We start from the raw sequence: 18,823 nt of genomic DNA, 5'->3' as shown, positions 1-18,823 counted from the left end.
GAAAGCCAAGTCAACAGCACTGAGTGTGTGTCTCAAATGATTGGCTATTAGAGGTGTGAAAGTGACCCGTCTCCCCAGCCTGTCCTCCCAACCACAGCTGCTGTGTGTCCTGAAGAGAGAACTCATTCACTCCATTGCTTTAATATGCATGATAGATGCAACCTCTATCTATACTCTATCCCCATTCCACCCGTCTTACAGACCCAGCTCGACCCAAACACTTCCCTCAACACACAGAATGAGCTCCATCAATACCCCCTTTCATCTCAGACTTCAGGCCCACACACAGTGACACTTGTTGGGTCGAGCTGGGTCAGGCCGAAGGCCCGGAGCGGAGGTAGTATGTGTTGACGGAACCAACAGTGGTCCAAATCAACCCACTCTAATAAATCTATACAAAGTGACCCACTCTTAGGCTGTTTTATTAATGAGCATCACATATTTTAAGGAAGTGGATAGTCCATCTCTCATTGATTAACCTGAAACTCAAGCCAGCATTAGAGAGAAGCTTCAGTGTGTCAGTCGGACAAAGCTTGTGTTCTGTATGGTTAGATATTCCTGTGCTGATGATCTTCTGCACGTCAGGCAGGATGTGCAGTTAAGAACACACCTGGGTCGATGTGAGTAAATGTGTAGGGTTGCATCATAGTTTAATGGGATGGTTAGCGTGGGGGAAAGAAACTATAGCCGCCTTAAAATTGACCCTTGCAGAACCCCAATTGGTGAATTGGTAAGCATTTAAAGTTAATTGGAAGGGTTTCCATTGAAACAAAGATACATTTCTACAACAGTATGTGGTTAACCATAAATGGTAAGTACAGAATGATGGTTTATATATGTAAAAAAAAAAAAAAAAAAAAAACTCACAGTTTAGATTGATAGGAATGGAGGTGGAAGCCTTGCCCTAAGCATCTCTCCTTCACAGTTACACCATGAGTTATAATTACATATTGGCAAAGAAAACACTGTGTACATTCCAGCTCTTAAACATATTCAAGGCTGTTGCCTCAGTTTATGCTGGGTGGGTTTTTATTGGGAACAAGTGCACTGTCTTAGGGCCAAGTGTAGGTCGGGGTGTTAAGTATTTTTAAACGCGGAGAGCTGGATTTGGCCTCGCTTTCAAAGGCAGACAAACCAAACGTCTGAGCTCTGAGCTTCGCATTGAGCTGCTTGTGAAAACAGAAAGCCTTTCCCTAAGTCACTGATGTGGTTTAATAATGCTTTATCAAGGAAATCAGATGTATGTCCGCTAGAGTCATTAGAACAACCAAACTAGGAGGAATAACAAGTGCATGAACTTCTCCAGGAAGTACAGTGAAGATGGAGGTTTTCTATTAGCATTGGTCCTGTTCCAGATGTTGTGTTCTTGTTCTTAGTGTGTGGTTTTGGATAGGGTAAGCTGATTATAAAGTCTGTGGGAAGAGTCATATTCTTGCCTAAAAAGATGCTATAGCTAATTACCAGCAATACCCACCCACATAGATATGGCCTTAAGAGCTCTTTGATGTATGCTGGGAACTGCGTAGGTAGACTGTAGGTTGCCTATTTTACCTCGGTTGATTCTCCAGGGATTGGTTTTGTATCCAAACCTGATAGCTAAAGGTAGGATTTGAGCTAGGGTTCTGTAAGATTCTCTTACAGGAAAAAAACCCGATAAGAGACAGGTTTCTTCCTAGAGGAGAAACAGCAGTTTCACAGGCATTATTGTTTGTGGGTTTCCATATCCTTCTTTCTAATCTGAGGTCTGTCCAAATGAAGAGTTTAATTTCCAAACGCTATATCCCCCAATTTTTATCATTTGTGTTTTTTCATCAGAAATGATTGCTTATGGGTACCTTAATGTGTGTGTAAAATAGTACTGTTCTCAGATTTGTTTACAAAATGATATATGTCCGTTGTTTCGCTGGAATGGAATGTTTGTATCCTATTTATTTGACTGTGATATGTGGTTATCTCACCTAGCTATCTTAAGATGAATGCGGTTACTATAGAAGTATTTGTAAAACAGTCTGCACTCACACTGCTTTGCCTATACCAACTATAAATGCTGCCCATTGTGACTTCCCTGTTTCACTTGAACTTTTACTATCATAATCAATTATTCAAGTCAAACTCCAAATCTCTCCCTTGGTTCTGTGGTAACCAAGCAACATCCCAAGTGCTCAATGTTTAGCCTTGTCTCATTGTGTGATCGTTCTGCTGCAACTCACAGTAATTGAGACAAATCAATGTTTGTATGGGAGTGACATATTCCAGTCAAGTAGAGGGGAGGGGAGTTGAAAATCATGTGATGTGTGCAGATATCAATGCATTAAGTGCACTCCAACATTCCCTCTCTCTCCACTCCTGTGTTCATTTGTGTACATTATAAACACATTCATCCTCTACCCTCTCCCTCCTCCTGCCCCTCATCTCCTCCCCCTCTCCCCCCTCTCCCCCCTCTCTCCCCCGCCCCTCTAGCTGACCAACCTGACAGAGATCCATGACCAGATCAGTGGGATGGCCCGTTGTCCCTACAACCCTCTCCATAACTCCACCGCCCTGATCACCTCCAGTGGAGAGCTCTATGCTGCCACTGCCATGGACTTCTCTGGCAGAGACCCAGCTATCTACCGCAGTCTGGGGGGGCTGCCACCTCTACGCACTGCACAGTACAACTCCAAATGGCTCAATGGTAGGATGGGGTACTGGGTAGAGGTAAGGGTAGTAGGGGTAGAGAAGCAGGCAGTCGAGGATAGGCAGCTGCTTCCAATAATGCACTGCTTAGTCCAACTCCAAATGGCTCAATTGTAGGCTGGGAAATGGAAGGTGGTAAGGGGGCAGGGGGATAAGCAGTAAAGATATAGAGAGGAGGAAAAGTGGTTCATATAGAAGGAGAAAGGGGGTGGATGTGGGGAAAGGGTAGAAGTAAGCTGGTGGTGTTTATACAGGAAGTGTAAAAATGTCAATGATACGAATGTCTGTCACTGCCATGCAGTGTATTGATGACAAAGAACATATCCACACTTTTTGGTTTTGGTTTTCTGCAAGAAAATTAACCCAGCAGGGACCAAAGTCTTTAACTTATTTTCAAAAAATATTTTTTGAAACATATTTCGTTCTTTCCTTTTGAAGGACATAAAAGTGACATTTCTATCTGGTACTGAAACAATGAAATCAGGGTGTTGGTCTGAAGAGCTCAGTGGATCCCAGTTCAAGAGCACACCCCACCTGGAACAAGGCTGCTGATTGAATACGCTGCTTCAGTCGTTCACTCGCTCTAAAAGAGCAGGTCAATCGCTATCTTGTCAGGATTTTATCTGATTCACATTAAAGCCAGATTGAAAAAATAAATTAAAAGCCACCACATACATAGTGCCGCGGCAACCTTTGAGAAAAGGTTTAATAACTAATTTTATGGCAAATTGATTTTTTTCTCTCTTTTCTCCTGTGATGCTGTGCAAAGGTGCAGAGGAGAAGAGGGGTTGAAAGAGCAAATAAGGGGAAAAAACTCATTCATTTAAAAGTGAATTAAATCACTGTCAGGAAGGATAAAGCGTGTGGTTAAGGTCCAATAATGTCATACATAAAAATGAACAGCTCGTCAATAAGTGCTATAGGAAGGTCAGCAGTTTTAGATGGGTTGACAACTATTACACTACACCAGTGTTTTACCTCATCCTAACCTTTAGGGTTTCCCTGGATGAATAATAAATGTTGCTATTGAAACACAAAGTCATTAATAACAATGCCATCATTTATTAATACTAATCACCTCTACCTCACAGCTCTACCTCACATTCCTATGGACCCCTAGTCAATCACTCAGAACTCACTGTCATAAACAGTGCATTCGGAAAGTATTCCGACCCCTTGACTTTTTCCATATTTTGTTACGTTACAGCCTTATTCAAAAATTATTTTCCTCATCAATCTACACACAATACCCCATAATGACAAAGTGAAAACAGATTTTTTGATTTTTTTGAAAATACCTTATTTACATAAGTATTCAGACCCTTTGCTATGATACTCGAAATTGAGCTCAGGTGCATCCTGTTTCCATTGATCATCCTTGAGAAGTTTCTACAACTTGATTGGAGTCCACCTGTGGTAAATTCAATTGATTGGACATGATTTGGAAAGACACACACCTGTCTATATAAGGTCCCACAGTTGACAGTGCATGTCAGAGCAAAAACCAAGCCATGAGGTCGAAGGAATTGTCCGTAGAGCTCCGAGACAGGATTGTGTCGAGGCACAGATCTGGGGAAGGGTACCAAAAAATTTCTGCAGCATTGAAGGTCCCCAAGAACACAATGGCCTCCATCCTTCTTAAATGGAAGAAGTTTGGAACCACCAAGAATCTTCCTAGAGCTGGCCACCCGGCCAAACTGAGCAATCGGGGGAGAAGGGCCTTGGTCAGGGAAGTGACCAAGAACCCGATGGTCACTCTGACAGAGCTCCAGAGTTCCTCTGTGGAGATGGGAGAACCTTCCAGAAGGACAACCATCTCTTCAGCACTCCAACAATTAAGCCTTTATGGTAGAGTGACCTGTTTTTGCTTTGTCATTATGGGGTAGTGTGTAGATTGATGAGGGAAAAAAACAATTTAATCAATTTTAGAATAAGGCTGTAACATTACAAAATTTGGAAAAAGTAAACGGGTCTGAATGCACTGTACCTCTCTCTGTGTCTCTCTTTTCATCTCACTTTCTTTCTTTCTTTCTTTCTTTCTTTCTTTCTTTCTTTCTTTCTTTCTTACTTTCTTTCTTTCTTTCTTTCTTTCTTTCTTTCTTTCTTTCTTTCTTTCTTTCTTTCTTTCTCTCTCTCTCTCTCTCTCTCTCTCTCTCTCTCTCTCTCTCTCTCTCTCTCTCTCTCTCTCTCTCTCTCTCTCTCTCTCTCTCTCTCTCTCTCTCTCTCTCGCTGTCTCTCTCTCTCACTCACTACATGTCCCCTCTCATCCTCATTTTCTCTCTCCATCGCTCTCTTTGATCTCTGCCAAATCCTCCCCTCATCTCCATATCTTGCTTACTCTGTTTTCTCTCTCTCTTGCCCTCTGCCTCCTTCAATAGAACCTAACTTTATCTCCTCCTTCAACAGAACCTAACTTAGTCTCCTCCTTCAACAGAACCTAACTTAGTCTCCTCCTTCAACAGAACCTAACTTAGTCTCCTCCTTCAACAGAACCTAACTTAGTCTCCTCCTTCAATACAACCTAACTTAGTCTCCTCCTTCAACAGAACCTAATTTTGTCTCCTCCTACGACATCGGGAACTTCACCTACTTCTTCTTCCGAGAGAACGCGGTGGAACACGACTGCGGTCGGACCGTGTTCTCGCGCGCCGCCCGGGTCTGTAAGAACGACATTGGGGGCCGCTTCCTATTGGAGGACACCTGGACTACATTCATGAAGGCGCGGTTGAACTGCTCTCGACCGGGGGAGATACCTTTCAACTATAATGAACTACAGGGGACGTTCTACCTGCCAGAGTTAGAACTGCTCTATGGGATCTTCACTACTAATGTGTAAGTGTGAGACGCATACTATACACGCACACACATACACACACAGAGGGTATATTCTGCCTAGTGATTGTATTATTAAAAGCAATAAGGCCCGAGGGGGAGTGGTATATGGCCAATATACCACGGCTAAGGGCTGTTCTTAAGCACGACGCAACGCAGAGTATATTGGCCATATATCACAAACCCCAAAGGTGCCTTATTGCTATTATAAACTGGTTACCAACGTAATTAGAGCAGTAAAAATAAATGTTTTGTCATACCCATGGTCAGCCAATCAGCATTCAGGGCTCGAACTACCCAGTTTTTAATGGTCGATAAACCTTGAAGTTGCCAAAACACTGAAGTATACTTCAGGCACATCTTAAAATGAACAGTCATATTATACATACTATCATCATTCACACACGTTCAGTTTCACAGTTGGACTTTATACTAATTTCTCTCATATTCTATTTTCTCACATCTTAGAAGAGACATGCTCTTGTGGAAAGTGACAGTTTGAAAAGTGAAAGCTATCCGTCAGGCCCGATCCATACACTTAGCCACAGAGGCAGAACATCTTAATTGAAGCCCGGTGTTAAATTTATAGTCACCTTACACCATCACTCACAGTAGTATCTGAGTCTGTGTTATAGACACTAACTGGTAGGGACAGATGTGTATTTAGAGGACAAAAACACAGACTGGACATTAACAGTCAGCAGACACAATGCTAGCCATATACAGTGCCTTGCAAAAGTATTCATCCCCCTTCGCGTTTTTCCTATTTTGTTGCATTACAACCTGTAATTTAAATGGATTTTTATTTGGATTTCATGTATGGACATACACAAAACAGTCCAAATTGGTGAAGTGAAATGAAAAAAATAACTTGTTTCAAAATTTTCTAAACAATAAATAACGGAAAAATGGCGCGTGCATATGTATTCACCCCCTTTGGTATGAAGCCCCTAAATAAGATCTGGTGCAACCAATTACCTTCAGAAGTCACATAATCAGTTAGTCTGCAACAACACTAAGCAAGGGGCACCACCAAGCAAGCGGCACCATGAAGACCAAGGAGCTCTCCAAACAGGTCAGGGACAAAGTCAGGGTTGGGTTATAAAACAATATCTGAAACTTTGAACATCCCACGGAGCACCATTAAATCCATTATTAAAAAATGGAAAGAATATGGCACCACAACAAACATGCCAAGAGAGGGCCGCCCACCAAAACTCACAGACCAGGCAAGGAGGGCATTAATCAGAGAGGCAACAAAGAGACCAAAGATAACCCTGAAGGAGCTGCAAAGCTCCACAGTGGAGATTGGAGTATCTGTCCATAGGACCACTTTAAGCCGTACACTCCACAGAGCTGGGCTTTACGGAAGAGTGGCCAGAAAAAAGCCATTGCTTAAAGAAAGAAATAAGCAAACACGTTTGGTGTTCGCCAAAAGGCATGTGGGAGACTCCCCAAACATATGGAAGATGAGACTAAATTGAGCTTTTTGGCCATCAAGGAACACGCTATGTCTGGCGCAAACCCAACACCTCTCATCACCCCGAGAACACCATCCCCACAGTGAAGCATGGTGGTGGCAGCATCATGCTGTGGGGATGTTTTTCATTGGCAAGGACTGGTAAACTGGTCATAATTGAAGGAATGATGGATGGCGCTAAATGAAGGGAAATACTTGAGGGGAAACCTGTTCCAGTCTTCCAGAGATTTGAGACTGGGATGGAGGTTTACCTTCCAGCAGGACAATGACCCTAAGCATACTGCTAAAGCAACACTCGAGTGGTTTAAGGGGACACATTTAAATGTCTTGGAATGGCCTAGTCAAAGGCCAGACCTCAATCCAATTGAGAATCTGTGGTATGACTTAAAGATTGCTGTACACCAGCAGAACCAATCCAACTCGAAGGAGCTGGAGCAGTTTTGCCTTGAAGAATGGGCAAAAATCCCAGTGGCTAGATGTGCCAAGCTTATAGACCACAAGAGACTTGCAGCTGTAATTGCTGCAAAAGGTGGCTCTACAAAGTATTGACTTTGGGGGGGTGAATAGTTATGCACGCTCAAGTTTTCAGTTTTTTTGTTTTATTTCTTGTTTGTTTCACAATAAAATATATTTTGCATCTTCAAAGTGGTAGGCATGTTGTGTAAATCAAATGATACAAACCCCCCCAAAATATATTTTAATTCCAGGTTGTAAGGCAACAAAATAGGAAAAATGCCAAGGGGGTTGAATACTTTCGCAAGTGCCTTCAGAAAGTATTCACACTCTTTGACTGTTTCCACATTCTGGCCTACACACAATACCCTATAATGTAAAGTGGAATATGTTTTTTGAATCTTGAGTCAATAAGTATTCCACCCCTTTGTTATGGCAAGCCTAAATAAGTTCAGGAGTAAAAATGTCATAACAAGTCACATAATAAGTTGCATTGACTCACTCTGTGTGCAATTTTAGTGTTTAACATGATTTTTGAATGACTACCTCATCTCTGTACCCCACACATACAATTCATCTGTAAGGTCCCTCAGTCGAGCAGTGAATTTCAAACACAGATTCAACCACAAAGACCAGGGAGGTTTTCCAATGCCTCGCAAAGAAGGGCACCTATTGGTAGATGGGTCAAATAAAATAAAAAGCAGACATTTAATATCCCTTTGAACATGGAGCTGTTATTAATTACACTTTGGATGGTGTATCAATACACCTACTCACTACAAAGATACCTGCATCCTTCCTAAATCAGTTGCCGGAGAGGAAGGAAACCGCTCAGGGATTTCACCATGAGGCCAATTGTGACTTTAAAACAGTTACGGAGTTGAATGGCTGTGATAGGATAAAACTGAGGATGGATCAACAACATTGCAGTTACTCCACAATACTAACCTAATTGACAGAGTGAAAAGAAGGAAGCCTGTACAGAATATAAATATATTTAAAAAAATTGTCCTGTTTGCAAGAAGGCACTAAAGTAGTACTGCAAAAAATGTGGCAAAGCAATTAACTTTTTATCCTGACTACACAGTGTTATGTTTGGGGCAAATCCAATACAACACATTACTGAGTACCACTCTCCATATTTTCAAGCATAGTGGAGGCTGCATCATGTTATGTGTATGCTTGTAATCGTTATGGACTGGGGAGTTTTTCAGGATTAAAAAAAACAGAATGGAGCTAAGCACAGGCAAAATCCTAAAGGAAAACCTGGTTCAGTCTGCTTTCCACCAGACACTGGAAGATGAATTCACCTTTCAGCAGGACAATAACCTAAAACACAAGGCCAAATCTACAGTGGAGTTGTTACCAAGAAGACAGTGAAAGTACCTGAGTCTCAGAGTTACAGTTTTGACTTAAATCTGCTTGAAAATCTCTGGCAAGACCTGAAAATGGTTGTCTAGCAATGATCAACAACCAATTTGACAGAGCTTGAAGAATTTCTAAAAGAATAATGGGCAAATATTGTACAATCCAGGTGTGCAAAGCTCTTAGAGTCTTACCCAGAAAGACTCAGCTGTAATCACTGCCAAAGGTGATTCTAACATGTATTGACTTAGGGTGTTGAACACTTATCTAATCAAGATATATTCTTGTTTTATTTTTCAGGATTTTCTTTACAAATGTTAGAAGAAAAAAATTCCACTTTGACATTACAGAGTATTTTGTATAGATAGTTGACAAAAAATTACAATTAAAACATTTTAATCCCACTTCGTAATACAACAAAATGTGGAAAAAGTAAAGGGGTGTGAATATCGCTATCCCTCTCTTCCCCCTTCAGGAACAGCATAGCAGCGTCTGCAGTGTGTGCCTTCAACCTCAGTGCCATCACCCAGGTGTTTGGAGGTCCCTTCAAGTATCAGGAGAACTCTCGCTCCGCCTGGCTACCCTACCCTAACCCTAACCCTGACTTCCAGGTAAATACTCACCTACCTTGGTCGATCGACATCTCTGTAGACAGTTGTCGCAGTGACATCATGAACATTCTATTATCATCCGACATCAAACTTATCGTCTTCGTTATGAAAAAGTATAAACACAAAACGACAGCCTATGCATGGCATCAGCAGCCCGGTGCTCCAAATAGCATACTTGCTCTATTTGAACACCAATAAACCCATCCATTTAAAAATGAATTAAGTAAATGTCAACCTAGCAAGTGTAACCGGTGTGAAATGGCTAGCTAGTTAGCGGTGCGCGCTAGTAGCATTTCAATCGGTGACTTCACTCGCTCTGAGACCTTGAAGTAGTTGTTTCCCTTGCTCTGCAAGGGCCGCGGCTTTTGTGGAGCGACAGATAACGGTGCTTCGAGGGTGACTGTTGTCGATGTGTGCAGAGGGTCCCTGGTTCAAGCCCAGGTAGGGGAGAGGAGAGGGACGGAAGCAACACTGTTACATTGGTGCCGTGACCCGGATCACTGGTTGCTGCGGAAAAAGGAGGAGGTCAAAGGGGGGTGAGTGTAACCGGTGTGAAATGGCTAGCTAGTTAGCGGCGCGCGCTAGTAGCATTTCAATCGGTGACGTCACTCGCTCTGAGACCTTGAAGTAGTTTTTTCCCTTGCTCTGCAAGGGCCGCGGCTTTTGTGGAGCGACAGGTAACGGTGCTTCGAGGGTGACTGTTGTTGATGTGTGCAGAGGGTCCCTGGTTCAAGCCCAGGTAGGGGCGAGGAGAGGGACGGAAGCAACACTGTTACACAAGCAAGGCAACTAACAGCAACTTTCTAAACAATGTTTTGGTTCGTTACTAGCTTGTTAGCTGACAATGACTTAACTTTAGCTACTTTTTATTAATTATTACAGGAAAATAAACCCACCACAACAACATCATTAATTACAAGGTAATGATGGCGAGTTTACAGAAAGTAGCTTGTGGTTGTGACTAAGTAAAAGTAGGTCATTCTATCTGAGGATTTTAGAACTACTGCACTGTCTTGTCACAGATGGATTTGGTCTTGTTGCTGTAGCAGCCCAGTAACCACGACAATGGACATTGTGACAGTCGCAGAGACATTAACTTTTTTTCATGTCTGTGCAACAAGGAAACCGACAGTTGCAGCGATGGTCTACAGACGTTCCACCAGAGTATAAATTAAATGTTGTTTTGACCAGCGACACTTGTCACATTCTAATTGTCTACAGACATGTCATTAGACCAAGTATACACCGGCCTTAACCTTGACTTCCAGGTAAATATACACCTACCCCAACCCTAACCCTGACTTTCAGGTAAGGAACTCCAATATGGTCGCCGACTCAGCTCACAGGGAAATCTTCTATCCCTATAGTAGACACAAGGCCTTGAGCCATGAGCTCAGCTAGGTAGTTGTTCTATCAGGGTTAAGCAAGGCACAGGATCAGATTGGGAAATGGTTTGGGAGAGATCTGTTTTTAAAGTTGAATATGACCTTTTGAATATGACAAATCTGGCTAATAGTTACTATAGTATGACAAGACAGATGTATGACTTAGGTCAGTGCCTTACAGATATAGGATCTTCATTTGAGCCAGTTTGCTACAGCAGGAAAATAATCCTGCATCAACAGAAAATGTGAATTATTATGTGGATTATAATTAATGGACATTTCTGAAGGGGTTGATTCATTTTTTGTTAGAGCAAATTAAGTCTGAATTCTTTAATTGGAAATTACAAACTTTAGAAGCCTTTTTAAAACTCAAATACACTAAGTTTACATTTCCTGCTGTGCAGGAATATTCTCAGCAACAAAAGAGTGATCAAATTAAGATCTTACATCTGAGATGGAGATGGACGACCGTGCCTGTGTCTGTTTCCCATGGACAGTTAGCTCTGGTGGACATCTAGCCGTCATGGACTCAGGCTTTCACCTGGTTATTCTGAGAGCTTTTATCACCTCAACAACTCTGTCCAATTAACCAACACACACAAACATAATCACATACAACACAAAGTGTGTGAGTTCATGTGGTTATGTGTATGGGTGGTTATGCATTTGTGTTTGTGAGTGTGTTTGTTTGTGTGCGTGTGTGTGTGTGTGTGTGTGTGTGTGTGTGTGTAGGGCTGATGAGCAAGCCCCAGAGTCCATGTACACTCCCTCCTCTCATTAATTTGTTCTCTCTCTCTCTCTCTCTCTCTCTCTCTCTCTCTCTCTCTCTCTCTCTCTCTCTCTCTCTCTCTCTCTCTCTCTCTCTCTCTCTCTCTCTCTCTCTCTCTCTCTCTCTCTCAATCTCCTCACAAATCTGTTAATAATGATGACCTCGTGTTATGAACTGGAACGCGCTGTCGTACATGTCGATCCAGAGCATCCCAAACATGCTCAATGGGTGACATGTCTGCTGAGTATGCAGGCCATGGAAGAACTGGGACATTTTCAGCTTCCAGGAATTGTGTACAGATCCTTGCAACATGGGGCCGTGCATTATCATGCTGAAACATGAGGTGATGATGGCGGATGAATGGCACGACAATGGGCCTCAGGATCTCGTCACGCTATCTCTGTGCATTCAAATTGCCATTCATAAAATGCAATTGTGTTTGTTGTCCGTAGATTATGCCTGTCCATACTATAACCCCACCGCCACCATGGGGCACTCTGTTCACAACGCTGACATCAGCAAACCGCTCACCCACATGATGCCATACACACAGTCTGCCATCTGCCCGGTACAGTTGAAATCAAGATTCATCCATGAAGAGCACACTTCTCCAGCGTGCCAGTGGTTATCAAAGGTGAGCATTTGCCCACTGAAGTCAGTTACGACGCCGAACTGCAGTCAGGTCAAGACGAGCACGCAGATGAGCTTCCCTGAGACGGTTTCTGACAGTTTGTGCAGAAATTCTTCAGTTGTACAGTTTCATCAGCTGTCCGGGTGGCTGGTCTAAGACAATCCCGCAGGTGAAAAAGCCGTATGTGGAGGTCCTGGGCTGGCGTGGTTACACATGGTCTGCGGTTGTAAGGCCAGTTGGACGTACTGCCAAATTCTTTAAAATGAACATTACATTCTCTGGCAACAGCTCTATAGTGGACATTCCTGCAGTCAGCATGCCAATTGCATGCTCCCTCAAAACTTGAGACATCTGTGGCATTGTGTTGTGTGACAAAACTGCACATTTTAGAGTGGCCTTTTACTGTCCCCAGTACAAGGTGCACCTGTGTAATGATCATTCTGTTTAATCAGCTTCTTGATATGCCACACTTTTCAGATGGATGGATTATCTTGACAAAGGAGAAATGCTCACTAACGGACAACATTTGATCAAAAAATAAGCTTTTTGTGCATGTGGAAAATGTCGGGGATATTTTATTTCAACTCACGAAACATAGGAGCAACACTTTACATGTTGCATTTATATTTTTGTTCAGTGTATTAACGGCCCAGTGCACTACGTTTGTGAGAAAAAAACATTTTATTTTTATTAATATTTTTTTGTTCTTCAATTTTTTCAAGGGATGCTGCAGCACCCTCAGTACCCCTACTTCCTGTGGCTTGACCCCATAGGGCTTTGGAACAGAGGGAGGATTTGGAAGCTTTAAAGCTCTGTGCTTTTTTAGTTATCACACAGAGAGAATGGTGTATGACTGGAAGGGATAGTAGCTCTAAGGGCTAGCAGGCTTAGCAGATGGCATACAGGCTAATCTACACACAGCAGTCTGAATGTGATTTAATTTTCTCAGGGGGTTGGGGGAGCCAGTGGGGGACACACACACGACTACAGACACGGCCGGCTGGACACACATGTTCCATATCACTCATGTAACCAAAAGCCTAAGGTGGACTTGGTCAGCGAGTTTTACGCTTGATAGACACACATATTTGCACATGAAGAAACACACACACATACCCAGATTCCAGTCAGTTTACACTTGAGGCTAGGAGAAATTGCCTGCATGGAAACCAATTTCCTCTGGTTTGTAGTATCTTACCAAAGCCTTGCCCACTGTGGCTGTGTAGGTCTGCACAGGGCCATGTTAGAGAGGACAAAGTGTGTGTGTGTGTGTGTGTAAACCAGCCTTTTCCAGGCTCAGGGGGAATTGCTCTGAGCTGCACCATTTGATACACACACACACACGCGTGCACACATACACACACATAAATGTGCGCACACACACACACACACACACAAGCACACATTTCACTGTTGGAGCGCAGCACACTTTATCTAGGTTGCGGTGACATCTTCATCAAGTATTTGTCAATGTTGGAGGATTCGATTTACGAGCTTTGGATTTATGGCAGCCCTGCATTGATGTAAAATGGCCTGCCCGTATATCTATCCCCCCCCCACACACACACACACACACTCACACACACACAGAGAAAGAGACTCACACACACATACACAAATACACACTCACCAACATGGATCTTTCCACTCCTTCATGTGAAATCATTACTCACACACACCCTGGCCATTGATTGAATAGTTAATGATCTATCTGTCTAGAGAAATATCTCCCTCTTCTCTTAAACTGTATATATTGATCCAGCAGTCATAGATCATGGTGAATCATGTTGCTGTGTATTAACAGTTAATATACCATCAGGCTGGGGTCAGTGTGTCTGAGTGCAGAGCGTCATCTCTCACTGTTAAATGTAAAATATATTCATCGTTTAACTTATTGTCAGAGAAATTGATGGGTTTTGCACAAAACTCTTATTGATGATTTCCCAATGGTTGTTATAATACATTTTACATGCATATCTCACTATACTATAAACCATACAGTTAGTACCAGACCTGGGTAGAAAATAGTTGTATTTTGTAGTTCATTTTCAAATATTCAAGGTAGTCAAATATAGTTTATTTAGTCACTATTCGTGACTACATGTGTACAGTGGTTACAAAAAACTCTCAGCTCATTTCTTTGCAATTAAAATGCAATTACAAAATTATTATGTAACAATATGCTAATAAAATACACAGGAACAAGAACAGTTTAATGTTAAGTGTTACTGAGAGTGCTAACAGTACATTTTATTCGTATTTACAGATGGCATACAAGTTTGTTATTAAGTCACATGAAAGTTCACATGTTCCAGAAGGCATTTCTGCCAAAAAACGCATTTTGATGTAAAAGAAAATGTACGTTCAAATGCCTCTCCTGTGAAGTAGTGATGTGCGACATACGCCTAGTTTCCTGAAATGAGTCACAAAGGATGGCTATTAGGTGTCAAAAGGAAACTAAATATCCCAAAACTGACTTCTTGAATCAACTACAGCCAAGGTAGGTGGAAAATCATGTTAGTTTTAGTCTGAGTAAACTATCCCTTTAAAGATGGTATTTGTATTTGTATTTGGATTTATTACGGATCCCCATTAGCGGCTGCCAAGGCAGCAGCTACTCTTCCTGGGGTCCAACCACAATTTACGTACAATAAAACAATACATAACACAACACCTTACTACACACTACTCTACCATAACATATTTACAATACAAAATCAATAATACAGCAAATGTGTGTGTGTAGAGTGCGTGTGTTAGCATGTGTTTGCGAATGCTGTGTGTGTGCCTGTGTGTGGGTGTGTGTCTCTTCACAGTCCGCGCTGTTCCATAAAGTGTAGTTTTATCGTTTTTTTGAATCTGATTTTACTGCTTGACTGAGTTACATGATGTGGAATAGAGTTCCATGTAGTCATGGCTCTATGTAGTACTGTGCGTTTCCCGTAGTCTGTTCTGGACTTGGGAACTGTGAAGAGACCTCTGGTGGCATGTCTCGTGGGGTATGCATGGGTGTCCGAGCTGTGTGCCAGCATTCCAAACAGACAGCTCGGTACATTCAGCTTGTCTACACCTCTTAAAAAAACAAGCAGTGATGAAGTCAATCTCTCTTCCACTCTAAGCCAGGAGAGACTAACATGCATGTCATTAATGTTAGCTCTCCGTGTACTTTTAAGGGCCAGCCGTGCTGCCCTGTTCTGAGCCAACTGTAAATTTCCTAAGTCCCTCCTTGTGGCACCTGACCACACAGCTGAACAGTAGTCTAGGTGCGACAAAACTAGCGCCTGTAGGACCTGCCTTGTTGACAGTGTTGTTAAGAAGGCAGAGCAGCACTTAATTATGGACATACTTCTCCCCATCTTAGCTACTGTTGTATCAATATGCTTTGACCATGACAGTTTACAATCCAGGGTTACTCCAAGCAGTTTAGTCACCTCAACTTGCTAAATTTCCACATTATTCGTTACGAGATGTAGTTGAGGTTTAGGGTTTAGTGAATGATTTGACCCAAATACAATGCTTTTAGTTTTGGAAATATTTAGGACTAACTTATTCCTTGCCACCCATTCCGAAACTAAGTGCAACTCTTTATTAAGTGTTGCTGTTATTTCAGTTGCTGTAGCAGCTGATGTGTATAGTGTTGAGTCATCTGCATACATGCTTACTTATTTTAATAGTTTTACTGGGAAGCTTAGCAGCAGTAGATGTGGTCATGTTCTTTATGTTAGTGCAGGGTGAGCTGCACACAGTGGCCTTCATCCTCGGGAACACCGGCTCAGTGCTAACAGTATAAATCTGGTTCTTAGGCACACAATTACTGCATACAATAGCTGTAGGATCAGCAGATGCATTCAGGGCAGTTAGAGGGACATACATTAGGTTACTTATATTGTGTCTACTGACGCCCCTGTAATGTACATTTGCTGAAGCATTTTGGCAACTCTGCGTCACAATGGTAGGGATTAGCTAAACTGGGCTTGGGTCATTGCTAAGTCATTGTCTCAACGCAGCCTTATAATGCTGTGAAAGGATCCAGGAACCCAAATGATGAGAAATGAAGGCAATTCCATGCGAGAAATTGCAAAGAAAGTGAAGATCTCGGACAACGCTGTGTACTACTCCCTTCACAGAACAGCGCAAACTGGCTCTAACCAGAATAAAAAGAGGAGTGGGAGGCCCCGGTGCACAACTGAGCAAGAGGACAAATACATTAGAGTGTGTAGTTTGAGAAACAGACGCCTCACAGGTCCTCAACTGGCAGCTTCATTAAATAGTACCCACAAAACACCCGTTTAAACATCAACAGTGAAGAGGCGACTCCGGGATGCTGACCTTCTAGGCAGAGTTGCAAAGAAAAAGCACTTATCTCAGACTGCCCATCTTAATCTTTTATTTTTATTGGCCAGTCTGAGATATTTAATGAAGCTGCCAGTTGAGGACCTGTGAGGCATCTGTTTCTCAAACTAGACACTAATGTATTTGTCCTCTTGCTCAGTTGTGCACCGGGGCCTCCCACTCCTCTTTCTATTCTGGTTAGAGCCAGTTTGCGCTGTTCTGTGAAGGGAGTAGTACACAGCGTTGTACGAGATCTTCAGTTTCTTTGCAATTTCTCGCATGAAATAGCCTTCATTTCTCAGAACAAGAATAGACTGACGAGTTTCAGAAGAAAGTTATTTGTTTCTGGCCATTTTGAGCCTGTAATCGAACCCACAATTGCTGATGTTCCAGATACTCAACTAGTCTCAAGAAGGCCCGTTTTATTGCTTATTTAATCAGCACAACAGTTTTCAGCTGTGCTAACATAATTGCAAAAGGGTTTTCTAATGATCAATTAGCCTTTTCAAATTATAAACTTGGATTAGCAAACACAACATGCCATTGGGCTCCCGAGTGGCGCAGCGGTCTAAGGCACTGCATCTCAGCGCTTGAGGCGTCACTACAGACCCCCTGGTTCGATTCCAGACTGTATCACAACCGGCCGTGATTGGGAGTCCCATAGGGTGGCGCACAATTGGCCCAGTGTCGTCCGGGTTTGGCCGGTGTAGGCCATCATTGTAAATAAGAATTTGTTCTTAACTGACTTGCCTAGTTAAATAAAGGAAAAATAAATACATTGGAACACATGACTGATGGTTGCTGATCATGGGCCTCTGTACGCCTATGTAGGTATTCCATAAAAAATCTGCTGTTTCCAGCTACAATAGCCATTAACAATGTCTACACTGTATTTCTGATCAATTTGATGTTATTTTAATAGACAAAAAAAATGCTTTACTTTCGAAAACAAGGAAAATTCTAAGTGACCGCAAACTTTTGAACGGTAGTGTGTATATATATATATATTACATTAAAATACAAAACCACAGTCATGGGAAGCACAAATAAATTATCTTTGTTCCTCTCTTCCTCCCCCCAGTGTGGTACCATAGACTACGGCTCCTACGTGAATCTGACAGAGAGGAACCTGCAGGATGCCCAGAAGTTCCTACTGATGAATGAGGTGGTTCAGCCAGTCCAGCCTGTCCCTTACTTCATGGAGGACAACATCCGCTTCTCCCACGTAGCTGTGGACGTGGTGCAGGGCAAAGACATGCTGTTCCATATCATCTACCTGGCCACAGGTAAAGTTGGACTGTGTGTGTGTGTTTGTGTGTGTGTGTTTATCTGATTCCTAGCCTTTTGACTCTGCACATGGTGGAGTGGTTCAGGAAGGTGAATGAAGGCATTAAATGTGTAGCTCTGAGGTGACATCAAAGCTTTCATTCAGCTGACATTAATGGGATCGCAATGAACCACCATGTGTCCTCCATATGCAGCAGCACACACACACACACACACACACACACACACACACACACACACACACACACACACACACACACACATCCCGTGCACAGACTCACACACATTCACCCCCTCCCCCCCACACACACACACCATCCTTTTCCACACACTCAATCCCTCACTGAGAGATGGTAAACACCATGAAATTACAACCAGTCGCCTGTTAAGGGGAAGCATGGTGGTAATGAGAAACACACAGGTACAGTGTATAACACATCAACCAGACAGAGGACAGGAAGTATGTAACACATCAACCAGACAGAGGACAGGAAGTATGTAACACATCAACCAGACAGAGGACGGGAAGTATGTAACACATCAACCAGACAGAGGACAGGAAGTATGTAACACATCAACCAGACAGAGGACAGGAAGTGTGTAACACATCAATCAGACAGAGGACGGGAAGTATGTAACACATCAACCAGACAGAGGACAGGAAGTATGTAACACATCAACCAGACAGAGGACAGGAAGTGTGTAACACATCAACCAGACAGAGGACGGGAAGTATGTAACACATCAACCAGACAGAGGACAGGAAGTATGTAACACATCAATCAGACAGAGGACAGGAAGTATGTAACACAGCAACCAGACAGAGGACAGGAAGGCTTAACCCCCTCTTACACTGCTGGCTTATACAGCCATGCTCTGTCTCATTCTGTGCCCCTGTTATTTCTGGATCCCTCCTCCACCTGTTCTGCATCACTAGCCTTGGGGCTTTTCTGTCTATCTGCCGGTCCTGCTAACAAAACATTGCTCCCATTGTGTTTGTGT

General features: G+C 42.6%; 1 protein-coding gene across 3 annotated transcripts in view; it reads left to right on the top strand.

Moving 5' to 3' along the window:
- sema5a (sema domain, seven thrombospondin repeats (type 1 and type 1-like), transmembrane domain (TM) and short cytoplasmic domain, (semaphorin) 5A) overlaps positions 1 to 18,823 on the top strand; it is a 192,829-nt gene that overhangs the window by 94,884 nt on the left and 79,122 nt on the right. For all 3 annotated transcript variants that reach the window (XM_084152038.1, XM_084152039.1, XM_084152040.1), the window contains 4 exons: positions 2,461 to 2,674; positions 5,223 to 5,508; positions 9,282 to 9,417; positions 17,616 to 17,820. In XM_084152038.1, the coding sequence (XP_084008164.1) occupies positions 2,461 to 2,674; positions 5,223 to 5,508; positions 9,282 to 9,417; positions 17,616 to 17,820 (841 nt within the window). The remainder of the gene's footprint in view (positions 1 to 2,460; positions 2,675 to 5,222; positions 5,509 to 9,281; positions 9,418 to 17,615; positions 17,821 to 18,823) is intronic.

The sequence above is a fragment of the Coregonus lavaretus genome, assembly GCF_964263955.1.
Source record: "Coregonus lavaretus genome assembly, chromosome: 34".
Classification (NCBI taxonomy): domain Eukaryota; kingdom Metazoa; phylum Chordata; class Actinopteri; order Salmoniformes; family Salmonidae; genus Coregonus; species Coregonus lavaretus.
Note: the sequence above shows the minus strand (reverse complement) of the source record. Positions and strands in the feature narration are given on the sequence as shown.